At 39.7% G+C, this 27,042-nt stretch overlaps 1 protein-coding gene across 1 annotated transcript; it reads left to right on the forward strand.

Annotated features, from left to right (window-relative positions):
- The first annotated feature begins 884 nt into the window (after nt 1-884).
- On the forward strand, nt 885-26,352 carry LOC134648874 (ATP-binding cassette sub-family C member Sur). Its single transcript, XM_063503454.1, has 28 exons — nt 885-1,342; nt 6,061-6,206; nt 6,568-6,728; nt 7,766-7,980; nt 10,435-10,668; nt 10,768-11,097; nt 11,370-11,564; nt 11,836-12,136; nt 12,370-12,551; nt 12,648-12,972; nt 13,050-13,155; nt 13,843-13,994; nt 14,074-14,318; nt 15,151-15,372; nt 16,261-16,406; nt 16,665-16,784; nt 17,203-17,276; nt 17,366-17,499; nt 20,561-20,716; nt 21,404-21,616; nt 21,991-22,148; nt 22,306-22,501; nt 22,624-22,840; nt 23,024-23,151; nt 23,299-23,457; nt 23,684-23,816; nt 24,666-24,868; nt 26,205-26,352. Exons 2-28 carry the CDS (start codon nt 6,070-6,072, stop codon nt 26,343-26,345), a joined length of 4,983 nt encoding a protein of 1,660 aa, XP_063359524.1. The 5' UTR covers nt 885-1,342; nt 6,061-6,069; the 3' UTR covers nt 26,346-26,352.
- Nucleotides 26,353-27,042: the final 690 nt, after the last annotated feature.

A 27,042-nucleotide genomic window follows, 5' to 3' on the forward strand; every position in this document is an offset into this window, starting at 1 on the left:
GCCTGTAGGTTTAGGACCTCCCAATTAAGGTAGAACGAAACTCATCCACCACACAATGAATATTATGCGGTTTTAATTCAATTAGGTATTGATATTTTAAAATTGTGGATATTACAGAGATGTTTATTTTAGTTCAAAGTTATTTTATTTCTCCCGAAGTAAACCAACCAATAGCAACAGGAGGAATTTTGTATATGACACAAAATTAGCGCTTTCGACTGATTCCAAATAAGTAAACTCCTAATTATTTACCTAACCTAACCCATTTTTGTTTTGTGTTTTCATCTCAGACCGCTAAAATGTGATAAAAAATACTGCGCCTGTTTCTGATTTTGTGTTACGTACAAAATTGCGAACGTAGTTCAATCCCAGTCCTGTAATCATCCTGTAATACGTTCACCAAGATATACAAAATGCTCCCGGCTTCAGCTTTGAAAACGAAGCGAGAGTCAAAGGAAAGCCGGTGTACTTATCGCGAGAATGCAGGTCAATAGGCGGAAAACCTGTGCTGGCACCGGGCCGTATGCCCTTCACCGACCACGGACAAAAACCTGCCGCACCGTGACATTGGCTTAATGCGACCCAGCTGACCAACATAACACACATTGTATGTATATGTACCCGTAACACATGCTACCGACATTGTGATAAACCTTTGTAACAAATCTATCTATCGAGTTTTGGGTCAAGAATCTGTATCAACGGCACACATCTGTTCAGTTTACTCACATGATTGCGTCATTGGCAAACAAACCGGTGTTTGTTTTCCCTTCCTGCGTTATTAAATTCCGACCAATTCCAATTTCATGACAAATAAAGGGAAACAAATTGTGTTTTCAACAAATGTATAGGTACCTACATTACAGAGTTATAACGAAGTATGCGAAAGAAGTGCGGTTGTAAAAAATATTATACATGAGAAGAGCACGCAACTCCGCGCATCTACCTGTGCCGGCTGCATTATGCATGAAAGTGCACTAGAAAAACAACCAGTTATAGTGAACTAAATTGTTGGGTGCGCTGGTAGGTCGGTCACTGCTTCCACGCTCGCGGCTCCGGCGGCGGCGACGCGGAGTCGCCGTGAGTGCCGTGACGCGTCGGTCTCTCACACGCATGCAAACTGGCGGCTACTCAACTCACTACTCACTTACTCAGTCACACAGCAACCGGCGCCGCGAGTACCGATGCTCCTCCGCCGCGTTTAATCCACCGACGAATAAAAACAAACCGCACAATGCCAAATGAATGAACATCGGCATCCGTATGCAATGGAACGTTTTACAAAAATGAGAGTGCAGTGAGTTGGATCGATTCAGCAGTGTTAAAAGTTGTTTAGTTTTAGGTGAGTTTGTTTGGTTATGATAACAACATCTCGGCCTAGGGAAAATGCTAACGTAAAGGGACTGCCAAACTTATGCTTATCATACCTACATACTTACTTTACTACCTATACCTACCTACACCTATGTACAGCAAGCAACTGAAACTGAAATAGGTACCTATATAACAATAACATTATAAGCACTATTAATTATAATACATCACATTATCACATCAATTGGAAAAAGGATGAACAAGCAGCAAATTAGGCACCTATATTCGGTATTTCTCAAAACTTCTGCCTACCCCTCCGGGAAATAGGCGTGATTATATGTATGTATGTATGTATGTACAAATCCGGTTAAACGTGGTTGTTAAAAAAACTTCACGAGTCCCATCGTATAGTTGATGATTAAAAACTGTCGTTATTTGGCCATTAATTCGGTAAGTAGGTATATTGGTATTCAATAGTCATAATATACAGCGATGGTTTAGGTACAGTTAGACCCGCTTCCGGAGAGAGCTCTGAACTCAGCTGACTTTCACACTATTGAATCATTAAACCATGACACGAGAAGGTGCCTGTCACCTCAAACAGGAAGGTCGGATTCTCATCAGCCGTCACTAACTAACACCTATTGTCAACTATTGTCTGCCCAAGAAAGCAACATCTAGTACAACCCCGTTGATATAATTGCATGGATTTTGAATGTTGAAGTTAATATTTTTCTATTTTTGTATATTTAACTACCGATATTATACAAATATGATACAAATCAATCAAATCATCGTTTTAGATAAAAAGTTATTATTTGTTATTTTGTACATTTTCAAGATGAAGGGCCGATTAAGTAATAGGTATGCTTGCGTTAATATCTTGTTAATATTACTTATAGGGTGTATTAATTGAATACCTACTTAAATAATTCTCAAACGTACAGAGTAAAAAAAATTCTAGGTACGTATATACTCAGCACTCGGGGTGTTTTTCATATGCAAATATATACAAATATGTAGCTACGTATTGTTTAGAATAAGCTCAGGTTAGATTTTAATTAGACCTCTTTGACGGTCAAGACAAGGTCTAAGATGAAGCACCTTACCGAAGAGATGTCTTTGAATCTTACTCCATGGGCACATACATACAGGCACGGCACAATCATTATCATACCCTCGTTGTTGATTGGTCTGGTTGTATGTACCAAGCAAGAGGTGTCTACTTAGGTAACTAATTAGAATTTTAGGATATGCTTCATCACTTATTTTAGACCGGTTTAAAAATGTTCGCGGCAATGGCTTTTTTTAAACCGGACATTTAAGATAAAAGGCTGAATTACTTCCTGATATAATAAGTACAGTACTTAAGTTAAGTACCTATTGAGAAAGAAGAAAAATTTGCAATCTCGTCAAACTGACGTTAGGTAAGCAGATTGTTTATTTAATTCGCGAATCACGACTAGCGTTGTAGATATCTACCTATTCATAGGTCCCTAAAATGTATGCAAAGTCATTGAAAACGGACTTTAGTATGCAATGCCTTCCGGACTGTTACTCGTAAGTAGGTAGGCGCGGTAACGTCGTTCACACAGCCAGTCATCAATCTATAGGTATGACTATTGACTGGGTATTAGACTAAGCTGAAACAGTAACAGTTTATGTAAATTGGTAAACTTTAAAGTGAGAACTTAATTCAATAGTACCTATCTATAATTACTTACAATGAGATTAGATTCTCTCTCTTAATTATTTGCAATGATTGCCAACTTAAAGTTTCTTCGATATTCAAAAACATAAATAGATTGACATTGTTCGTGATTCTATCAATAGCTGTGGTATTAAGCTACTTTGTCGTCGCCTTGTTTACGAAGCTAAGGTTTTCCTCTCAGATTAATTTAATTCATATGCATTTAACAGCATCGCCAAGTACCTACAAGTGAAAATTATTAATGCCAATAGTTTCTTCCCGGTCATAATTCTATTCGTGGGATAATATATTTTGCCCTTAATGTTAATTATTGTTTGCCAAAGGAGCAGAAGCTATCCTTATTCCACTTATCCCTATAAGCATACGCCAAAAACTTTATTATATGTAGGTAGAGATCGCTTTTTAGCGATAAGACCGCCTGTTGTTTACCCTCTTCTTGTCTGTATTCTTTGTATTGTTTTCTGTAATGAGGTGTGCAATAAAGAGTATTTGTATACATATATTGTATTGTAGTTATACTAGGTACATATCATGAAACCGCATTTCCCGGTCAGGAATTATCCAAATCAAACAAATCTGATTTGGACAAAGCGGGTCCATTCAGCGTTGTCAGACGACACAATATGATTCGACGTGTGTCCATCATTCGTAACTGGATTATTTGCGTCGCATAGTGCTTCAGATAAACAATGAAAAGCGCAGATATAGGTACATACCTACATATTCGAAGCAGTTTAATTGTAGTACTTATAGATACTCGCAGTAGGTACATTGCCTAGCCATTTCTGGTGCTTGTATTTTTACTAATAACTAATAACGTATCTACCTAAGTAAAAATAATGTACGTATTCGTAACCAGACGTATTTTGTAAAATCGTTTTCCGACATTTCTCCTCTAATTCGCGTGCGCTTTCCTCCTTTTACCGGGACCAGGCGAAGGCCGCATAGCCAGACATTTGTTCATTTATTTATTTATTTTATTATACATATTTTATAAAACGTCTATAATAAAATTAATTAAGTAGGTACATATTGTACAATAAAATTAGTACATTAGTTTCTTGAGCCGTGATTCGATAAAGAGCCTTGGACCCTTCAGTTGTATAGATGAAGATTACCTCAAGCATAACGATAAGTCACCTTTCAGTTTTCTGAGAAGCGCTCGCTCGCATCGCATTACGCGTCACGGGTTTATCCCGCGGGCCAGCATCCGCCCTATTACTCTCTACTAAACAAATGTTCGGGCCATCCTCCTTATTCTGTACGGATATGATGGTCGTTCTTGTCTACGTGACAGCGTGATAAAACGGTGTCCGTCACTTTCTTTCCCACGGTGTTAAACAGTGACAGTTTTTTTATCACGTGGATAAAGATGGATAAAGCTATCCATAATAGGCTGGCTGGACGGAATAATCACGAAATACAAATTGGGGACAAAAAAAATATGAAACTTACCACTGAGTTGAGGAAAACGTATGGAAGTTTTGTAGGACATACAATGAAATTGCGTTTATGTTGTACAGAATAAGGAATTCTATCTATAAACCAAATTGTATCAAAATCTGAGAAAAAATTAAAAAACGACAAACCATTAAAAAAATGGCCCATTTAGGTAAGTACCTGCAGTATGTGGTTACTAAATTAAATCTGATTATTAGCGCATCGTGTCCTCACTTAGGTTTTTATGTTTTATTACAAGCTAGAGGAAACAGGTGAAAGCAGCCAGATAAACCCATCCAATTGCAACGGTAAAACTACATTATAAATAGGTATACCCACTTCACTTGATCATTACTTATATCTATTCGATTTGAAGTATCTCCAATTCCCCAGAAAGTTCAGAGAAACTACAAATTACTACAATATTTAAAATGAATAACATGAGAATTACCAGCTTATTCTTGTGAATAATAAATAAGCTTGACTAATGTGGACGTTTGTCTTCATGATAAACCGCAACGGCTTTTCATATTCAATCTATTATTTTATAAATACAATGGCCGTCTTCGATATATTTTATGTTTTATACTTTTAGTTAGTCAAACTGCAATATTGTTTTATTTTAAATATCTAAGTTTTTTTTTAATAAATGCCTACCTTGTTGAAGTGTGTGTTGATTAACTAATTTGACTCGAGAACCGTGCAACTTTTACTGAGTTCACGTGAAGTTGTTCCCGTGTCCCTTGGGCTGGCCTACCTCCGGTGTTACTGTGGCACGGCGTTATTTATGAGACCCCTTGTATTTACGGCAGCCATTACATTATCTCCATTATTAATTACACATCAATGCAGTCGCAAGACGGAACGGGCATTAATCAAACTTAATTCCCGGGTAAAAGTAGTTAAGGAAACGTTATAAGTTATATATTAAGGCAGTTAAGTACCGCCGCGTGCTTAATTGTTATGTTTGTAGCAGGCAGTTTTGAGTTCAACTACCCATTCCTATCAAACGGGACATCGTAGTCGTTACAATAGAGAGTGCTCTTTGTCATAATGTTACAAACAGACGACTTCGGTAGGTATTCAACTATTCACACTGTAGGATATAGGAAATTAAGCTTTTTATGTCAACCTACAAAATAAACGGAACCTGATCGCATATAATTAATCTTTAAAATTACCTCCGACGTTTCGAAGACGATGTTGTCTTCGTGTCTCGAGGAAAAACTGACTTGACATAAACCTCTTCTAGCTGTGCAAGTTTTTCGAACTACACGCAGTTGATCTTGTTTCCGTCCGTTTTGCACACTAGGGATGTCACTCGGTCGACACACAAACCTAGCTATTCCATGTGAATGAGATCGTAATACATGTTCATAATTGTTTTGTCAATATTCCCGTTATTTTCTACTACGATTATAAAAATAAAACCTATAAAGTTTAAATCCCTAGTGCATGTAAACAAAATAAAAATTCACAGCAGGTCCTCATATTTTATAAATAAACTATCAAATAAACTATTTTATAAATAAACTGGCAAATACTTGTTTAAACACAAAATTAGAAAAATGTAGTTTAACTAATAATACTTGCAGGCTGGCGGCATGGAGGCAGTGTGCGAGCGCGGCGACGGCGCGTGCGCCGCGCGCGCTCTCTCCGCTGCGCTGCACGCGCTACACCTCTACTGCGCGACCATCTCCGCCGCGCTCATATGTTGCTGCGCGAAGCCATCACAACACGGGTTAGACACCATAAGCTTGGATCCGTCGAGACACGAGCGCCTTTGTTCGTCCGCTCTCATACCTATGCTGCCGGTATAACGGTATACCAAATCCTGCTGCACTAACTCATAACAACACAGGTCAGACACTTTAGGCTGGACCCGTGGATACACGAGTTAGTATGCGGTCATACTTGTTGCAAAAACTGAGAGCTCTTCTTGCCGCTCGCTGACGCCCCCCTGCTGTCGCTTTACTTTATACTTAATGCTAGTTGCCCAATGTTGTTGTGCGTGCCAAAGCCAACAGTAGGTACTTGTCAATTGTCAGGCTAGCCTTGTTCTTGGCAACCAGGTTCCAATAATTTTGACTTACGTACAGCAGGAACCCCAAACGATGGCGAGGCCAGAACGTGCGAGGTGCCGCAAGTTTGGTGCTGGGTGTTGCGATGATCCTTGGAGCAGCGGCCTCGGGGCTGAGGCCGGGCCTCGTAGTCCCGCTCACTGCTGCCCTTCTCGCCCCTCTAGCCTGGCTCTCCGCTGCGGGTAAATAACATATATGTATATTCATTACAATACTCGTCTGCGTGGAAGTCATTCAACTAACAGCTTTCGAAGATTTTGATCGTTTGTAATCAGTTTGTACCGTGTTCAGGATTACAATAATTAAGTCGAATATAAATTAAAGTGGGTACGGTACGGAAGCCAAAAAGAAAACGTGGTGGGCCACAGTGGACCTTGTTTTATTTCCCTAACAAATTTTAAAGTATTTTTCTAAAAATAATGTAACGCTGCAAAATGAGACACAAAAGAGAGGGAAAGGGGGGAAGCATGCGCTTGACAAGTTATTTTCACATGTATTTTTTCCTACCTATTTAAACTACATGCACGCCAAGTTTCATGCTTCACTCCGATTGTGACTGTAGGTACCTACTTTGAGCAGCTTACGAGTCGGACTATTTTGTCATATCGACTTTATGTAGATATACTATTAATCAAAAAATTGGTCATATTGAAACTATATACCGTAAAATGGGGTAAGTAGGGTCAAAACTGAAATTCAAACCTCGATAACATTTTATTTTTACATATGAAAACTGAATGGTGTATATAATAAGTGTTCCGGACGTTTGTATTTTAGTTTTTATTTTATTTTTGGTAGTTCCATTTCATAACTTTGACGATAAAGAGGAAAATCCACCTCACCCCGTAGTGCCTCGTATTTGGGGTGAGAGGGGTTTTCATACAAAGGTGATTTTGGAAGATTGTTGGACCGATTTTTTTTTATTATGCGTATTACTATAGCTCCATTTTAAATTGGAATACATAATTTTTGTAGCAGTAGCCTTAAAATCCCTTCTCACCCCCCTCTCAAACCTTCTCTCCCCATTCATAACCTACCTCTCCCCGCGAACCTACTCACCCCGTTTAACGGTACTATGTAAGATATGGTGGAAATATTGGCTATCGGAGTCGCGAGTTCAAGTCTCGCCCGAGACAATGAACTTTTCCACTAATCCTATAATTCTATTATATTAAAACTATTACATTATAAAATAAATGACATTTTGATTTCACCTTAGCACTGCACGTGGCACTCTGGACCCGGCGATCGGCAGCCTCCTTACTGTACCTCGCCATATACTGGCTCCTCACCGCAGTCTCCACGGCAGCTGTCATATGGCAACAACTCGAGACGGGACTCGCACCAAACCAAATAGAAATCTATATCCATGCAGTCACCTTACTCATGACGATTATTATGGCTGGAGTTGACTGCGTCTGTTTCTATGACGAGGTATGTGTTACAAGATCTTTACCTTGGCGTCGTTTCTCAATTGCTAGGTAATTAATAGGTAGGTACTTACAAGCGAATAAATTGGCTGCTTGCTGATATATTATAAATCTGCAAAAAAAAGAATTCAATACAAATTAAATTTATTCTCATTGAATTACACTACATAATAGGCCTTTTATGAATTACCAAAGATACAAGTTTTTTTCCAGGTGTGAGAATGGCTTTCCAGACTGTAAAAAACCTAAACGGTTTTTTCAAAAATAAACAAACGTACCGAATTCCAATACCTACTCTTTACCCCGCATTTAAGATTCCTATCAACAGGTATGCGATATATGTAAACGGAAAGTGGAACGGCATTATAATAGCTTGATGAGAATTATAATGCGTGTTGGCATATCATTTTAGCTGTAGCGCAGAGGAATGTCTATGCGGCTTTTCAAACGCTGCGACACACATTAACAGCGGGACCCACCGCCATTGACCTAAAAACACCCTACCACAATTAATTTGCACATGAAAAGTATATTTGCCTGCCACTTGATGGTTTTATAGGCGTTTTATTGTTATACATACCTACTCATAATGCTTACAGTCTTTCTCCTTACTTATGCTCAAAATAATTTATATATATTACAAAGTTTTTAATGACGGAAAAAATCGCAACATAAAGTGGACATTGGTTTCCATTACGATGCAATGCTAATTAATATTTAGAGGGAGAAAGGGTTAATGCATGTAATGGTTGAATTGAATTGCAAAAAAATATACGTATTTCTCATAGTTATATTAGTTATAGTTAAGGACGTTCCTAAATCTTAGTTAGTTAATTGATGCCATTGTTTTAGGACAATTAACCTTGTAAATTGTATTGTATGTATTATAGATATTAATTGATAAATTCACATGCATGTAACTTAAATATAATTGCTTAATTGTCGTAATATTTGCAATTCACCCTTAGGTATACTAAATCACGTATTAATACATATACAGTAGGCCGAAGGCATAATTGTGAGAAATGCAATTTGTTTATAAACCGCTGTTTACCAATTAGCTACACAAGGCCCCATTGAGTGTCTCGGGAGAATGTTCACCCAACATTTATGTTGTTAATTTGTTTCATCTACGCTCAACGGTATCCTACCCGTCAAGTCAGCGTCGTAGGGCGATTAGCCAAGCTAAGGCCCGGCTATGCACTTAATAATGCCTGCCACGTACTCGTACAGGGACTCACTCATCCCATTAAGTGGAATTATGTCGCTTATCTAGTTAGGATGGTGCCCGACTCACGCTAAGCTGAACGAGGTACTTATAACGCGCTTAATTAACTTTTGCATTATTAAACAAACTTAGATATGTAAAGGTAATCCCAACTTTATCAAATGCGAAAATGTAAAGGGAAACCATTTAAATATTTATAATTTCTTGGCAACAATAAACTTTAAAGATGTTTGCAAAATATTGTAGGAAAACTAATGCTATACTTTGTATGTTTATGATTTATAAAATCAACGCGCAGCGCAAATTATCTAGACCGGTAAATATGGGTGTTTAGTATATGATGATGATAGTTAAACGATGTGAGCGATAAAACTATTGCATAGTTGAAAAATAAAACTATTCATAAGTCAACGCTTTACACCCTTAACTCAACAGACATATGATTCACCAGATACCTATTTTTGCTACAATTATTGTACCTACCTATAATGGAGAGTGAACGCTCCGAGAGTGAAGCGGACACCAGCCAGACAGCCGCCGTCTGCGACACACTCGGCTGGCGCCAGCATCTTTGCTAGCAAATCCTTTAGAACCTACTTCCATTATTAGCCTTCGTCTTATTGATGCATTTTGCACATGACTTAATGGCTTTCTCTTGTCTCCGTTATTAACAGGGGTGTTGACTGACTTTGAATCTTATAATAAAATACCGAAGTCGATGTAAGATTTGAGGGGCTCCTACAATTCCTTGTGGAACCCACTCGGAACTCTACCTTGACAAAAATATTGGTTAAAAACCTAACTTGCCTAACCTAACGTAAGTCGATTAATTAAATTCATAATAATAATATATCTACCTCCTCCAGGGGTGGAAGTGAAAGATGCATAAGACGCAAGTTGGCACAGTGGCTGTTAAATTACATGATATCATATGGGCAATGTATTTATGTTGCTCTTTCAAAAATGAAAACTTTTAACTTCCTTTACCTCTTGTAAAATCTAGTCGTAAACTTTCGGCAGCCCGCACATCTGTTTTTGTAAGAAATATAAGTTTAGAGCCCTTGAGGTCACATTGTTACCAGCATTTTGATACTTGCAAAAACAGGACGGTTTAAAACTGGGAAAAATGCGCTCTAGCATATTATGCCATTTGCCCTAGAACCCTTCACTGGTTTAATGTTTTAAAGAAATATTTTACCTATTTTATTTAGAAATTATATTTTGTTTCAGATTACAAAACGAATTCAGAATACTCAAAAATCTTCATCAGATATTTTAACCGACATCAGTTACTTGCATAACGACTGCCACTTTTATTCGAAAATAACTTTTTATTGGATTAATTCACTATTGTACAAAGGATATGAATCACCTTTGGAGCAAGAGGATTTAGGAGAACTCCCGCAGGACGAACGATCAGTGAGACATTACAATAAGCTTAAGAAGATTCATGACAGTCATAAGGTTAGCCAACATATATTATGCTCCCAACATATATTATGTTCAAATGCTCCCGAAATTTCACTTACGTTTTATTTTATTTTTCTTTTACTTTTATTTCAGAAACCTAAAATTGAAAGCAGCCCTTCTAATATATGGACGTGCTACATTCGTATGGTGTGGCCAAATTTTTATATAGCCGGAGTTCTTAAGTTGTTTAGCGATTTAATAGGCGTAGTGCCGCCTTTGGGACTGGCTGTGGTCATTAAATACATACAAGACGCGAGACAAGAATACAATTTAGACGCTCCGGTGACCGTGGAAGAATTTTTGAGTAATGGATATATAATGCTCCTTATAGTCACGTTAGCGCTGATAAGCCAAGGCTTCCTATCTCAAAACTCAACGCATTTAGTAACAGTGGAAGGGACTCGGTTAAAGACGGCTTTACAAGTACGTATGTCCATTAACTAGTTAGTCATGCATGACTGAAAAAATAAAGAGACCCTAATTAGGCGTTTTAATGACAGTTCAGGCAGGATCGTCCATTATGGTAGGTTGTGCCATTATCATCATCATCGAATGATGTTACAAAATATTACGCTATGTCGCGAGCTGTAAATACGTTTCCAATAGGACTTGTCTTGGCAATATTTTTTTTCTATTTATGATTCTAAACTTAAATCAAGTGCGTGTTTTAGATTGTTTTGAATTGACGGTAACAGGGCATGGTGTACGACAAGTGCATGCGGCTGGCGCCTTGGTCAACGCCCGATGGCGCGGGTGAGGAGGCCCCTCTGCTCGCCCCGCCCGAGCCCAACACACAGACCGGCTATCTCACCAACCTGGTCTCGCAGGACACTTACAATGTCATGTCCTGTGTCTGGATCTGCCATTATACGTGGGCTATACCGCTAAAGGTATTTATTGTGATTTGACCAGTTACTTTAATGCAAGTCCTGTTTAAAAACACAATGAATACCCACAGTCAGGGTCGTTAGATATTATGATTACTGACCAGGGGAAGATAAAAACGTTGTCAATAGCTACTGACAAAGCTAAATCTAATTTTCTTTTGCCTTTAGCAAGGGCTGTAAACATAAACTGAAATTTTAGCGAATCATTCTTTAAATTAAGTTAATACCATGTTAATACCAATTTGTATGATTTTGACATTCCTCAACATTTCAGGTAGCTGTTATTTTATATTTGTTATACACAAAATTGGGAGTAAGTGCAATAATTGGTTCAGCAGCTAGCATTTTGTTTATCACTCCATTGCAATTCTACTTAGGGAAGAAAATATATGACAATTCCAAAGAAATTGGGAGATGTACTGACCACAGAATGTCGAAGTTGACGGAGATATTGCAAGGGATGCATGTAATTAAACTTTACGTATGGGAGGATCTCTTTAACGAGAAAATTCTTAACCTAAGAGAACTGGAACTAAAATTTCTAAACAAGGAATCGATTTACTGGAGCTCTCTGAGTACGTATAAACCTACATACCAACTTACTAATAAACATCTGAATTGAACACCAACTTATATACATTTAATTTCAATTCAAATCAATAAAGTATAAAAATATGGCGCTTATATCGATTTGACATTCATATTACCTTGTCATTTTGCGCAGATTTCTTAGATGTGTTTGATTGGCAACGACTTCGACACATCATGTGATATGCATCGACACATAACGAATTTGTTTTGATTTCAGCTTTTACAACTCAAGTTTCTACGATATTGGTAACGATGATAACCTTCACAGTGTACTATTATTTAGATGACAGTAACACATTCACAGCAGTCAACATTTTCACTGGCCTAGCACTTTTCAATCAGCTGTCCGTTCCGCTACTTATCTTACCGGTGACCGTACTCATGGTCATTCAGGCGATGGTAAGACGACATCGTTGTTTTCTCATGTCATTTTATTGTTGCCACTTTTAATGCACTAGCACTACCAGTTAATAAAGGTGTTCACAATGGTTTCAGGTCAGCACGAACAGGATAAAACGGTATTTAGATCTTCCCGAATCAAAGAACATCAGAGAAGACGATAATGAAGCGGTTTGTCAAAGGAAATCGACGGATACATTTAACGACGCTTTTGTTGATGTCAAGCCAGACGATAGTTTAACTGAAAACCCAGCTAGGGATGAGGCCGACGATCTGAGTAGCGACCAGTTTTCAGACGAGGACATGTTTAATGTTGTAGAGGATAAACAAGAGATTCTAATTAGATTTAGAAATGCAGGATTCAGCTGGGGACCAAAGAATGATATTGCCTTAGAAGTTGACTATTTAGACATTCCAACTGGTAATACAATTTACTACTTTATCTTTGATAATTCTTACATAGAGATCTTTTGACATATTACATTTGATTTTTCACAGGAAAACTCATTATGGTGGTTGGTGCCAGTGGATCGGGAAAAACCTCTTTTCTCTCCTGCATTTTAGGAGAGATGTACTTTGACCGAGGTGAAGTCTGTCGGAGCGGGTAAATATTGCATGTAAATTAATTACAGCCTTCCCTACAAATACCTATTAAACAAATCAATCGAATGAAGTGAGTACACTGGCGAGATCAATAAGATTCCGTGAAAGTAAGATCGCTGGGATGTATTTTTAATAATGCGTATATAAGCGAATCTCATTAGGTTGTTTTAATGTCATATTTCTATTTTATATGCAATTTCGTAGAAATTCCCTTTGGAGAAACCTAAACACTTTATAAGAGAGACAAATTATGGAAAACGACGCTACTGGGTGTATATACACTCATGTTGCAAATCAGAAACTTACAAGAAAATCCATTACGTAAATGACTTATACGTCAAAAGCCAATGTATTTAGCGGAATTTAGTAAGAATTGCATTTATAAAATTACTAGCTAGCGACCCGCCCCGGCTTCAACGAGAATGGGTAGTTCAACGAATTTACACAAAACCTTTGCCAATTATACACCAAAACCTTCCTTAGGTGAAAACCGCATGAAAATCCATACAGTAGTTTTCGAGTTTATCGCGAACATACAGACAGACAGAAGCGGCAGGGGACTTTGTTTATATAATATGTATTGATTCCCGATTGCGATTATAATTAGCGGAAAATTATAACTATTGCAATATTTTTAATTACCGTGAAATTATAAGAGTTGAGTTGTAATATTTTTTTTATTTTTTAGAAATTGTTCAACGTGGTTCGCGGGGCAGCCGCCGTGGCTGCTGGAAGGGTCGGTGCGAAACAACATCGTGATGGACAGCCCGTGGTGCCACAGCAACTACTCGCGGATTCTGCGCGCCACCGGCCTGGTACCGGACTTACAACTCTTGCCTGGTACGCGAGAAACTTTCCTTGTTGGACTTTTGAGATGAGAATAAATAATTCATGATCGAAATGTCTTTGTAAACTTCAGAAGGTGACGCGACTCAACTCGGCAGTCAGGGTTCGCCTCTATCCGGGGGACAACGCGTACGTGTGAGCGTGGCTCGTGCTCTCTACTCAGGGGCCAGACTCTTGGCGCTGGACGAACCGCTGGGAGCGCTGGACGCAGCGCTGGCGAGGCATTTGGTGGCGCGGGCCCTTGTTCCCGCCGCGAGAGGAGGGGCCACGGTACTGCTAGCTACTAACCGGCTCGAACTGCTGCATTATGCTGATCTGGTAAGTCATGTAACACTTAATAATCAGTAATCAAATTATATCCAATTTGGCAAGCATCCCATAGAATCAAGTTTTAACGGTAGCTAATAATAAGCCCGTTACGATTGCAGAAAAACTTAATCATCCGGCGGCGCTTAATTTACATTCATGCATATAATATACATATCATATTTACATGTAAAAAATTTAGTTAGGAATCTTAGAAACAGTATATAATATATGTATATAATTACCTCCACCTCGCGTTAGTCGATTGCGTTCGTCCTATACCTACATGTCGTGTGGGTTATTGTCCGATGGTACGAGGTCGAAGTTCGAACTCAAAATGAACGCATTAAACGCATATTTTACTAAACGCGAAGTACCATTAAGTCCATTATAATACTCGCAGTGATCCTTTACTTTACATGAAAGCGCGAACACATACTAAATATGTTTGTACTTTGTACCTACTTACTTTTCTCGTTAGATGGATGAGTGACTCACATTCGATGTAGGTAATAAATAATCTAGACGAAATGGTTGGTTCTAAGAAAACTAGGTAGGTAGGTATTCATATTTTTTTGGGTCGTTTTACTATTTATGACATTGTTTTACGCATAGGTACGCATAACTAAATTTTATGTCGATGGGTCTCCTCAATTACCTATTAGATGACTGTTATACAGTCCAAACACGCATAAGAGGCATTCGTAAATAATTTTGAACTTGGAGTTTATTGGACCAGAATTAAAACAATTGAATGAGACCTGCTTTATCAATAGTAAACACATAGTCTTGGGAACATAATTATTTTGTGTTTTTTATTCGTTTTGTTTAAATGTATTTTCAGATTTTAGTGATGGAAGACGGTCGTGTAGCTGGTTTTGGCCGGCCCACTGACAACGACCCGGCGATATCGCGCTGGGCGAGGCTAGCCGGGGAAGCGCGGGCAGCAGCGGCGCGTGGAGGCGCCGGGCCTCCTGGGGGCACGGCGCGGGAACGCACCAGGCTCGTGCGGGCACTCAGCCGCGCGAGATTCAGCAGGAGCTTGTCGGAGGATACTACTATGGGGGTAAGTCAGGGATGTCAGTGACTACTGATAACGACTTTTCAATTTCGTAGGTAAGTAAGACTGGAAACATCAGGACGAACGACTGAAAAGGGGCTGTGCCACTCAGCATGGCACGGATATATAAGCACTGCAACACGCCCAATTTTGTAGGATTATTTAGTTTAAGTCACAACACAACTAGGATTCATGTAATTCATTCATGAGAGCGTTAGGTCGGTTAGCCAAGCAGTAAATTGGCTGGTACCTACCTAATATGTACTGCGTGCTACACAACTAGCTACTACGTTATTGTTAATTTAAGCAGTTCAATACGCAATTTTAACATTTCCATCACGCTGTAATGTAATGATTTGAATAGTCTGAGTCATATAAATTAGTACCTATAGATGTTTGGACAGATCGAACAATAGATTGTTTTGCTCGTACCTAAATGTCTATAGGCAGTTTGACGTCAACCTCGAGCGCAGTTCAGAGCGATTCATCGCCTCGTTTTCCTTTGTCGGCTAAGTAATATTGTTACAAATAAAGATAATAATCGGATCGATTCACACATGACAAAGAAAGTTATGATTATATATTTACGGAATAGTAATTAACCATGGGGAGATAAGAGTAATATTTGACTGCTAAGTAATTTGATCCGATTAATACAAACATTAACAAAATTAAAAGTCATACAACATATTATGTATATTCTCCATTATATTCAAATCCAATCTAAAAAGTAATATGTAACAGATATCACATCTTTCTTATCCTGCCATTTACGAACCTCCTGACAGGCCTACTAGTGGGTGCCAACTGCCAGCATCAGATGCGGCGGGCTGCGATAAATATTTAGGTATATTGTTCCTTTCGATACCTTTATTTCTCTCTTTGGTCCATCAGGTGGGCATCAGCGAAGCGGCCGGGGCGCACCTTCTGGCCGAGGTCCCCACATGTGCCGGTGGTAGTTGGCGGCGGGCCACGATCCGGCAGCGACCGGCGCTGTCGCGGCAGTTCTCGTCGCCTCCTCCTTCTGTACATAATTACAAGTAAGTACATAACCTTCATATTTTATCATTTGCATACATTGTGTTACACACCACTTACATGTATATACCTATAAGTTACCTGATTTTAAAACTAAGTAAAGTTTCTCTGGCATTTTTGCATCTACACGCTGAGTGACAGTGAAAACACGTTCATAAATCGCCAGCCGTACTTCCTAATTTAGCTTAATAACCACTTGTAAATAAATGTGATAAATGGTAATATACTCGTAATATATTTATAATCAAACTTGTTAACAGGTGGCGAAGAGACGTGCGCCGAGCCGTCAGCGCAGACGAATCAAGTGCGGGGTTACGTCGAGAGGCCAGTCTACTGCGGCGACTGCTGAGAAGGCCACGACCACACCGGACACTCGGCAGGTCAGTTATTATGGTGACAGGTAGCGGAGAGACGTACGCAGCCGTCAGCACAGAAGAGTTCCGTACCGACAAGACAGCGAGGGAGACCAATCTACTGAGGTGGCTGCTGCGCCGCACCGAACACTCATCAGGTCAGGCCAACAGAGCTGACGGTGAACGTTTATTGCTTAACGTTGTTAAGTAGCGTTAAGTAGCTAGTCGTATATCATCCGTTTAACCTACAGGTTCACAAAATATCATCTAACTCGATTTGATATGATTATAAGGCTTCGTAAAGATATGCAAGTTTAACGTTATGTTGGTTCCCTACAACGCTAGCTCGTTTGGTGAATCGCCCTACCAAACCCACCAGAACTTAAAATTATTACTAATTGGATACCTCATGCATTGTTGATGCAGGTTGACGTTTCGGTTACAGATGGACACCAAGAACTCTTCGCCGGCTAATAAGTTCCGATTCAGAAAGTGCACCTGAAGAAACTCAAGCAAACGGTATAATAGTACCTTAGAAATTTACAATACAATTACGAATTATTATAATAAACTGCGATTAAACATACTGACAGTTTCTTTCGGAACAGGGACAGCAAATGAAACGGCTCTTGAAACTTCCTGCTTTTCGACGGGCACTAACGGAGTCGATGTCGCACTAGCTATGCCTGACAATGACAAGCCTGCTGTGAACAAAGAGGAAGAACAAGAAACTGTTAGCGAGGTACCTTATATTATATACTGGCAAGAATGATAATGATAAGCAGAGTATTTTAGCCTGTAATAAAAATATTAAAAAAATATGGGATAGGATTAATATTATGATGGGAAAGGAAAAACAGTCATTAGATATTAAGATATTAACAAACATGGATGAAAGTAACGAAAAACATATATGTGATAAATTTGCAACCTCATTTATAACAGAAATAGACAATATAAAACACTCATGTAACGACATATGGATGACTAGGGAAAACTATGTACAGGAGTCCGGCATGTGTATGCGATGGCAACCGGTATCTAGTGATTATGTTAATCGAGTAATTCGAAACATGAACAGTAATAAATCACCAGGAAGCGATCTCATACGCATGTCTGACCTAAAAACAGTTGTAGATAAAATAAGCCCGATACTAGCCAAACTAATTAATTTATCAGTTAATCAACAAAAGTTTCCTACAAAACTAAAACAGGCAATAGTGCGTCCTATCCATAAGAAAGGCAGTTTTAAAAATTATTCTAATTTCAGACCCATATCTATACTATCTAGTGTTGACAAAATAATAGAGAAATGTATTACCGACCGCATATCACATTATCTACAAACTAATCATATTCTAAATAGTTGTCAGCATGGATTCCAAAAACAGAGAAGTACGAATACTCTATTATCTGCCTTTACAGATGAGATTAACAATTACTTAGCAGAGAAACAGTTTGTGGTAGCTATCTTTTTTGATTTTAAAAAGGCATTTGATACCCTAGAGACCGATACCTTGCTGAAAGCTATGGAGGAGTGCGGGGTGGGGCGGCCGCTGAACCAATGGTTCCGCGACTACCTCACCATGCGGTCTTTCCGCGTGAAGGTCGGGTCGGCGCTCAGTGACGAGCAGGCCGTCCGCTGCGGAGTGCCGCAGGGCTCGGGCTGCGGGCCCCTCTGTTACCTGATGCACGTGAACAGCCTGTGCGGCGTGCTGCGCCACTGCTCCGCGCACATGTTCGCGGACGACCTGTGCGTGCTGCGCGCCGGCACCGACCTCGAGCAGACCTGCAGGCTTGTACAGGAGGACGTCGATGCCGTTGTCAAGTGGTCTCATGATAATGGAATCGTATTAAATGCCGATAAGACAAAACTTATGCTAATACATTCTCCATACTTAGTACCTAAAAACGATATCCCGTCCATTTTCACACATAGTTTCCATTGTATACATAGTATTGATTCCGTAACTTGTAAATGCCAGCCCATAGAAAGAGTTATCAGTTTTACGTATCTTGGCATGAAAATCGACGAAAACTTCTCCTGGACAACTCATGTAGATTTCATTTGTAATAAATTAAGAATACTTTTAAGCATATTTTACCATCTTAGTTTTAAAGTTCCTGTTAGCACTTTGAAATGTATTTATACTTGTTTAGTAGAGTCTATTATTAGTTATGGTCTTGACTGCTATGGCCTCACGTTTAAAACTAACATAGATAAATTAGAATTGTTACAAATCCGTTTTCTAAAACTACTAGTTAATAAAAAGATAAAACACAGTTGCAAAACTGACTACAGACAATTATTTAAATTATGTAAAATTTTACCAGTGGGATTAAAACTTAAATATATGTTAGCTATAAACAGTCATGGCAGCCAAGAACACAGGGATCTAGTCAAACATAGTCATAACACCAGAGCATTAACGGCGGGCAAATATGAAGTACCTAGGGTGTATAATTATTATGGCGATAGGACACTTAAGAAACGGTTACCCTATTTACTGAATACTTTGCCCGCAGACATAGTAAAAGAACCCAAAAAAAGTAGATTAAAAAAGAGTCTTAAAATGTATCTCTTGAATACACTATAGGGGAATGTGTTGCCCTATAGAGTATTCATGACATTACCTAGTATTATAACTCCCAATGTAAGCCTATTACTTATAACATAAATTTATTTAAGTATAGAATAATGCGACTCCACAGTCAAACAAATGTAGTTTTGTGGAGCTTTGTCATTAACAAAAAAGTTGTAACTATTGTGTAATAAATAACTAAAATAAATAAATAATAGGTATTTGAAAATTTTCTATAGTTATTATTGAAGTGAAATGGCGCGAAACAATAAATCACCTTTTAGGAACAAGCATCAACTGTTCTTGTTAGGGAAATAAACTAGATAGAATTTTAGTTAAATGAGTGTCTTGGTTATGATTTATGGCATTGGTTCCTAACCTGGGGGTAATTACCCCCGTGGGGGTAAAACTGGTATTTTACGGGGGTAATAAGCTAACCTATTTTAACAATACAACAAACGTACACGTTTTATTTTTTATAACCATTGGGAGGAGGGGTAAAATCAGGTTCCCTAGTTAGTCATAGGGGTAACGGGACTGAAAAGGTTAGGAACCACTGATTTATGGTGACAAGGTTTCCTGACAGTACCAACCTCTAGTCTACACCTATAATAGGCTACATGACTAATTTTTTTTTATGGTATCAATCGAACGGGTTTGTTTTTAGGATCAAATGTCTATATGGGACCCATTGCATTAAAGTAACACAAAAGTCACAGAAATTGTAGTCAAAGTCCGACAGTCGCACTTCACTCGCGAAACGCCCTATACAAAACGGCCAGAGGCCGTGACGTCATCGCCCATCTTGTAGTATGGACAAAACAAGAAAATTGCGTTTTTGTGGGTGAAATATTGCGTTTATGTATATAGTTACTATACAATATTTTTTTGGATGAAATGTAAGGAATTGAATGGTACCCTTACTTTTATCGTTTTTGGAAGTTAAAAAAAACTTAAATTTTGAAACTTTCAGGTCCTGTAATTTTGTAATTTTTCAATATTTTATTTTAATATCCACATTATTGTGATAAATTGCTCGTTTGCTATTATCATGCCGCGATCAGAAAGGGATTAGAAATAACAGATTTCCATACACTTACGTCAAAATCAATATGGATTGACAGCTATCTCAATCCCTTTCTATTCGCGATTCAGTAATATCTATTTTACTAGATTTTGTTATAAAATTCAACATGTGTCATCATCCCTATTTGTTTGTAGTGTACGATCTGGTGGGCTTACGGGCGCGCGTGCGGCTGGTGGGGCGCGGCGTACTGCGCGGCGGCGGCGGCGGCGCAGGGGCTCGCGCTCGCCGCCGACTGCTGGCTCGGCTACACCGCCGCCGGCAACGCGCAGGCGCCCTTTACGGACGAACAGGTACCGTAGTGTCGCAGCCTTGTACACTTTTAACCTTTTGAACGCCAAACGGCGCATCCATTTGCCGTGCCACTGACGCCACGGGGGTAAAATTTAGTTTTGTGAATAAATAATGCCAACCTAAAAGTGGGGTGTTTTTCAGTAGATTTTCATCAAAAGACGATCGACGACAAATGCCGTCTTTGGCGTCGTTGTCACGATTTTGCGTTGACGTCAATTGCCGTCTGTGGCGTTCAAAAGGTTAAAAAACTGTCCAAGTTCAATTTTTATATGATTTATGGCTGACAATAAATAATGTTAGGTATATCTACCTACTGCCGTACTAGCTGCATTAACTTAATACACGTAGCACGTAGGTATGCGTTCTAAGACTAAGAGCCATTTCGACCAACTACAATAGACTGACTAATTTACTTACAATTTAGCAAAACATATTTAGAGTTTGACCTAGGTAAGTCTGCAACGATTTTGATAGCACTCGCACTGCAAGTATTACTTATTTTAAACGTCAAACTTCTATGAAATTATGACGTATAAATAACACTTGAACTGCGTATGCTATCGAAATCGTTGCAGACTTATCTTGGTCTAACTCTATCTACTTACACCCTTTGTAACTCTGTAACCTCTGATTTACGACCTGTAGAGTGCACAACAGGAATACACATGACTCGTTGGTATTTGCAGATGTGGGAGTCAGTGCGCAACTACGCCCTGGTGTGCTGCGCGGGTTTGTGCTGCGCGGGCGGCGCGCAAGCGGCATGCGCGCTGGCGGGCGCTCGCGCGCGACGCATGCTGCACGAGCGCCTGCTGCATGCCGCGCTGCACCAGCCGCCGCTGCAGCAGGCGCCAGGCGCCGCGCTCATGCGCTTTGGTGCGGATATCGCGGTCATAGACAAGGTATGTCCAGTGCGCAATTAAACGCTGGTCAGCAACTCAAGTCGCAAACTCAACAAGATTTTTTTAAGACTGGAAAGATTTTTTCTGCAATGTCTAAGTAGTGACTCTGTAAGCTAAATACGTCGCGAACCGCCATGGTTCCGCCATTTTGAATAATATCTTATAAAAAATTAAAAAAATACCTTATAATTATTGAACCTGTTCATAAATTTCATCATTCGTTCATAAATCGATTGACAAATCCTACCCGTAAAGAACAGCCGGACATGTATAAGAAGATATTTTTGCACAAGCTAGAACGCTTCGCGCTCGCTCGGTCAATGAATATCGTTGTGACCTACGAATACCAAGGTCTAAGAAGCTTTTTTTTTCAGAAATTGCCCATTGCTGTGAGCAGATGGGCACAGCTAGCGTTGTTGTGCGTGACCGCACTACTCGTCAACGCGGTCACCGCGCCGTGGACGCTGCTCGCGCTGCTGCCCGCCTGCTTCGTCTATCTGTGGCTGCAGTCGGTGTATTTACACAACGCGAGGTAAGTATCATTCTTATTTCTTTAACTGCTGTAATCTGATATATGAGACAAAGTAACACCTTCGGACCAATATTAAATATTTCACGTGACTTGAAAGTGAAAGTGCTCTAGGATTGCTAGGCCGATATATTTTTTATTATGTTCGGTATTTTCACAGAGAACTTCAACGTAGCGAAGCATACAGCGCAGCAGGCGTGGTGTCCCTAGCGGCTCAGACGCTGGCCGGAGGCGGGACAGTGCGCGCGGGCCGCTTACAACCGCGCCTGCGTGCCGCCTTCCTCAAGCGGCTCGACCGCAACCATAACGCCCTTCTGCTACACAACTCGGCTATACGCTGGTTGGGGCTGACGCTGGTAACTAACCTTTTTTGTTGGTCACGTATCACCGCCATTCCTAACCAATCACAATGCAAGCAGCCCATTTTACGGTAACCATACCATCCGAATACACACCTCTGATTTAATTATCTGTTCAGGATCTTGTGGGAGCCGCAGCAGTATGCGTCTCGCTTGGCGTAGCGTTGTACGGCGGCAGTGCAGTGGCAGCAGGGCTGGCTGGTGCCTACTCTCTGCTGCTGCCAGCGTTCCTCGCCCATCTGGCTAAGTGCCGCGCAGACTTAGATCTTCAGCTAGCGGCCGTTGAACGCGTCCGCGCGCATACTGCTGTACCGCAGGAAGATTATCGGGAAGACTGTAAGCTGACTTTATGAAATTATATTATGTGATAAGAGCATTTTAATAGTAACCAAATGCCTACAGCCCCGGTTCATGCTCAGTTTATAACATCACCCTAAGTTAAGTTCATATCATGGCTAAGACACGTACTTTATTATAGCAATAAAATACCTTGATAAGCTACAAAATGTTTTGTTCCAGGTCCAATACCGACGGGTTGGAAACGAGATGGCAAGATTGAGTTTGAAAACGTGACCGTCCAAGGTCAAGAGCCGGGCACGCTTCCAATACTTCACGACATCAGCATTTCTATAAATCCGGGCGAAAAAGTACGGCATCTTACAAAATTATAATTTGTTTAGCTGCCCCACGTTGGGCGCCAACTTTAACTAATCAACCCAAATACTAATATTATTCAATAGGCTGCGATGTAAACGATCGTGCCAACTGTATGTACACAGTCCACAAACTTTCAGGTCGCGATATGCGGTCGCAGTGGCAGCGGCAAGTCCACTCTTCTGTTGTCCTGCGTCGGCGGGACCACCATCACCAGCGGCCGCGTCCTGATCGATGGAGTCGACGCGACGCGGGTGCCGTTGCGCACACTTCGACATCGAATCGTCGTTCTACCTCAGGTAGGTTTACAAAACTGGAATAGTAGGACTATAGAGCTACCTAACTATAAGAAGCGTATGAAACAGCACAGGACCAACTTTTTTACTGGTCCGAAAAATGAACTGTAGAGGGTAGCACCTTTAATAGCTTAAAGGCAACCAGGTGGCAATCCCGCCAACGCGCATGGACCGCATGGTCTCTCTATTTGACGTCACCATGTTAATAATGTGTTTTTGACATACACAGGAGGCTATAATGTTCTCTGGCACGCTACGCGAGAACTTGGATCCTCTCGCCGTTCATACGGACGAAGAAATATGGCACAGTATCAGAGCGGTCGGACTCTTTGACTTCGTTACATCTCAACCTGCTGGTTTAGGTAAGATTATATGCTTAAACACATATTACATAATATGTAAATTGATATTATAAATTTCATCCCCCCTCGAGTCCCAGCACTTAAAAATGTCAACTTCTCAAGTGCCATGGTTTTACGACATTTCATGAATGATTCGATATCGCGTCGAGGGTTTAAGCAAATTCACTATGAAAAATCCGCTATTTCTTAAATCTTCAACCGCCTGCTTCAAAGCTCAACATCGCTGTTGTAATATGTTTATGTTACCCCGAAGACACTGACTCCTTTTAACACTTTACGTCACGGTTCTCTTTTCTCAACGGATCTTCCAGCCTCAATCCGGTTCAGTAAAACGCCTTCCAATTGAACAATAGGCTACATGACTAATTTTTTTTTAAGGTATCAATCGATCGGGTTTGTTTTTAGGATCAAATGTCTATATGGGACCCATTGCATTAAAGTAACACAAAAGTCAGAAATTGTAGTCAAAGTCCGACAGTCGCACTTCACTCGCGAAACGCCCTATACAAAACGGCCAGAGGCCGTGACGTCATCGCCCATCTTGTAGTATGGACAAAACAAGAAAATTGCGTTTTTGTCGGTGAAATATTGCATTTATGTATATAGTTGCTGTACAATATTTTTTTGGATGAAATGTAAGGAATCGAATGGTACCCTTACTTTTATCGTTTTTGGAAGTAAAAAAAAAACTTAAATTGTGAAACTTTCAGGTCCTGTAATTTTGTAATTTTTCAATATTTTATTTTAATATCCACATTATTGTGATAAATTGCTCGTTTGCTATCTATTTTACTAGATTTTGTTATAAAATTCAACATGTGTCATCATCCCTATTCCCTGATATTCCAGAATGTTCTGTGGGCAAAACGCGATGCGGTTGGAGCGACGGGCGAGCAGCGCGTGCTAGCGCCGCCCGGGCGCTGTTGCACGCGCGGCTGGCCAGCGCGTTGCTGCTGGACGAGCCGGGCGCCGCGCTGGACGCGCCTGCCGAAAGGAGCCTGCTGGCCAGCATAGCGAGCGCCGTGCCTAACACTACTATCATCACAGTTGCGGTAAGGATCATATCCACGATGTGTGGGCAAGGTAGACTGGCCGGAGTGAAAGACGAGCAGCGCGCGCCAGTGCTATAAGCGCTGACGCATAGTGTGTTATAAGATGTGCAAAGATAATTGTGAATTTATAGCTGGAAAAACCAATTTATCAGTTAATAGGAACAAAAAAAAACTATACTCATCCTTTTCTTTTGGGTGCTAGTACTAGTGAAAGACAATGATAGTATGATTCTCTCTATGTTTAAAATGAGACAGCCCTTTGACAAACTATTATTTAAGTTTTCAATTTAAAAGTATTTTTTCCGATTTTATTAATGCCATGGCGTGGTTAGCTGAATTCCAGTGATAAAGATAGCAGTGTGGTGAAAGAAGCTTGATATCGTATTGTGACCGAGCCAGATAAAATAACTCGTAATCGAGGTCAATGCTCCGATATTTATAGCTTAGTAAATCTAGTTCAACCCACACTAATCAATTTTGAAAGTGATAAATTGTAACCAATATAAATAAATTTAAGCTTTATAAACTTCATCTGTTCAAAAATAAGTATTTTTAAATCTATATCTAATGATAATGCTTACGGTGGCGTTGTTGATCGGGTCGCCACTTTCCCGAATGAAGGTTGAGAGAGGCGATGGCTGAGATACGCGTCATACTCGTGAACGGGTGCTGTTTGTGGAGACTGGTCTATTTAAGCTAACACGAGCTATTATATTTAGTAACTTTATTTTTGAGTATAATTACATGGACACACCTCATTCGGTTCTCGTATGCTATTTTATTTTTACTATCATTTTCTTTAATTTAATGAATGTTTTAATTAGGTATACAGGATTTTGACTCTTGGAGACCCTATACATCTCTAAGGATAATTTGATTAACTACTATATATTTTAATCTTTTAGTTATGATGACACTTAGAGACATTTACATCTCTAAATAATTTTAGATTATAGTTTTTGTATCTTTGTGTTTTTTTTTTTTTCAATACTATTGTTATTGCGTTTTCTGTAATTCGACATTTAGAGGCTTTATACATCTCTATGTTAGTTTGATTTGATATTTACGGCTTAGTTGTATTTTATAATTATTGATGTGTTTTTTTTTTTGCTGTATGTAAATTCCATATTGACGTGTAAAAGTGCCCTTGTGGCCTATTTGCTGAATAAATGTTGATATTTGATATTTGATAATGTCAATCAATATCATCGCTTAAGCCCTCGTTAAGATTTGAAAAAAATAATCCCGGCAGACGAGAGGTTAATAGGCAACAGAACCCCAAATATTACATACAAGAGCTTCAATGTATTCTCATATATTTACATGTGTGTTACAGCATCGCGTTTCATCGGTGCGCGGCTACGACCGCGGGGTGGTGCTGGAAGCGGGCCGCGCGGCCGAGCAGGGCGCGCTGCCGGCGCTGCTCGCGCGGCCCGCCTCCCGCCTGGCGGGCATGCTCGCGCACCCACACGCCTAACAACTCTATCAAGCTATAGTGCGTCAAGCAAATCTTGTCAGTAGCAATGTACTGCAAATTAAAATAGGGTAACACCATGTAACACTCAAAGAGCAGAATTGCGCTAAGAAAAGCAGCAATGTACATCGAACCAAAACGTGTTTATTTTCCGCCCTTCATACGTCAGTTCGAGTGAATTAATATAACCTCAAATTTTAGTAATGTTTACCGTCAACGAGCATGATTGTATTATCACGCCGCGATCAGAAAGGGATTAGAAATAACAGATTTCCATACACTTACGTCAAAATCAATATGGATTGACAGCTATCTCAATCCCTTTCTAATCGCGATTCAGTAATACATTGTAGGCACCTTAGCTTTGCTTGAGGTCATGCATAATCTTGGTATTTAATGGTGACAGCAGAAATTTCTCTTGAAATAGAAACGATTCAGAATGTAAACAATAAGATGATGGCTGTCATTCACGATCCACATTCCACAGATAACACACAGATGACACGCGATTTTGGAATTATTCGAACACAGTGTTGCTAAACCGCGATTTTTCAAATTTGCCGCCTTTTACTACTGACAAGATTTGGTTTATCCAGTATAGTTTCTTGTAGGATCCCGGTTAAATTGTTACATTTCTTAGTCTTTTTTACATAATACCAAGTACGTGCCTGATCGACGTTACGAAATACAACGCTGATAT

This window comes from Cydia amplana, chromosome 6 (assembly GCF_948474715.1).
Source record: "Cydia amplana chromosome 6, ilCydAmpl1.1, whole genome shotgun sequence".
NCBI classification, from domain to species: Eukaryota; Metazoa; Arthropoda; class Insecta; order Lepidoptera; family Tortricidae; genus Cydia; species Cydia amplana.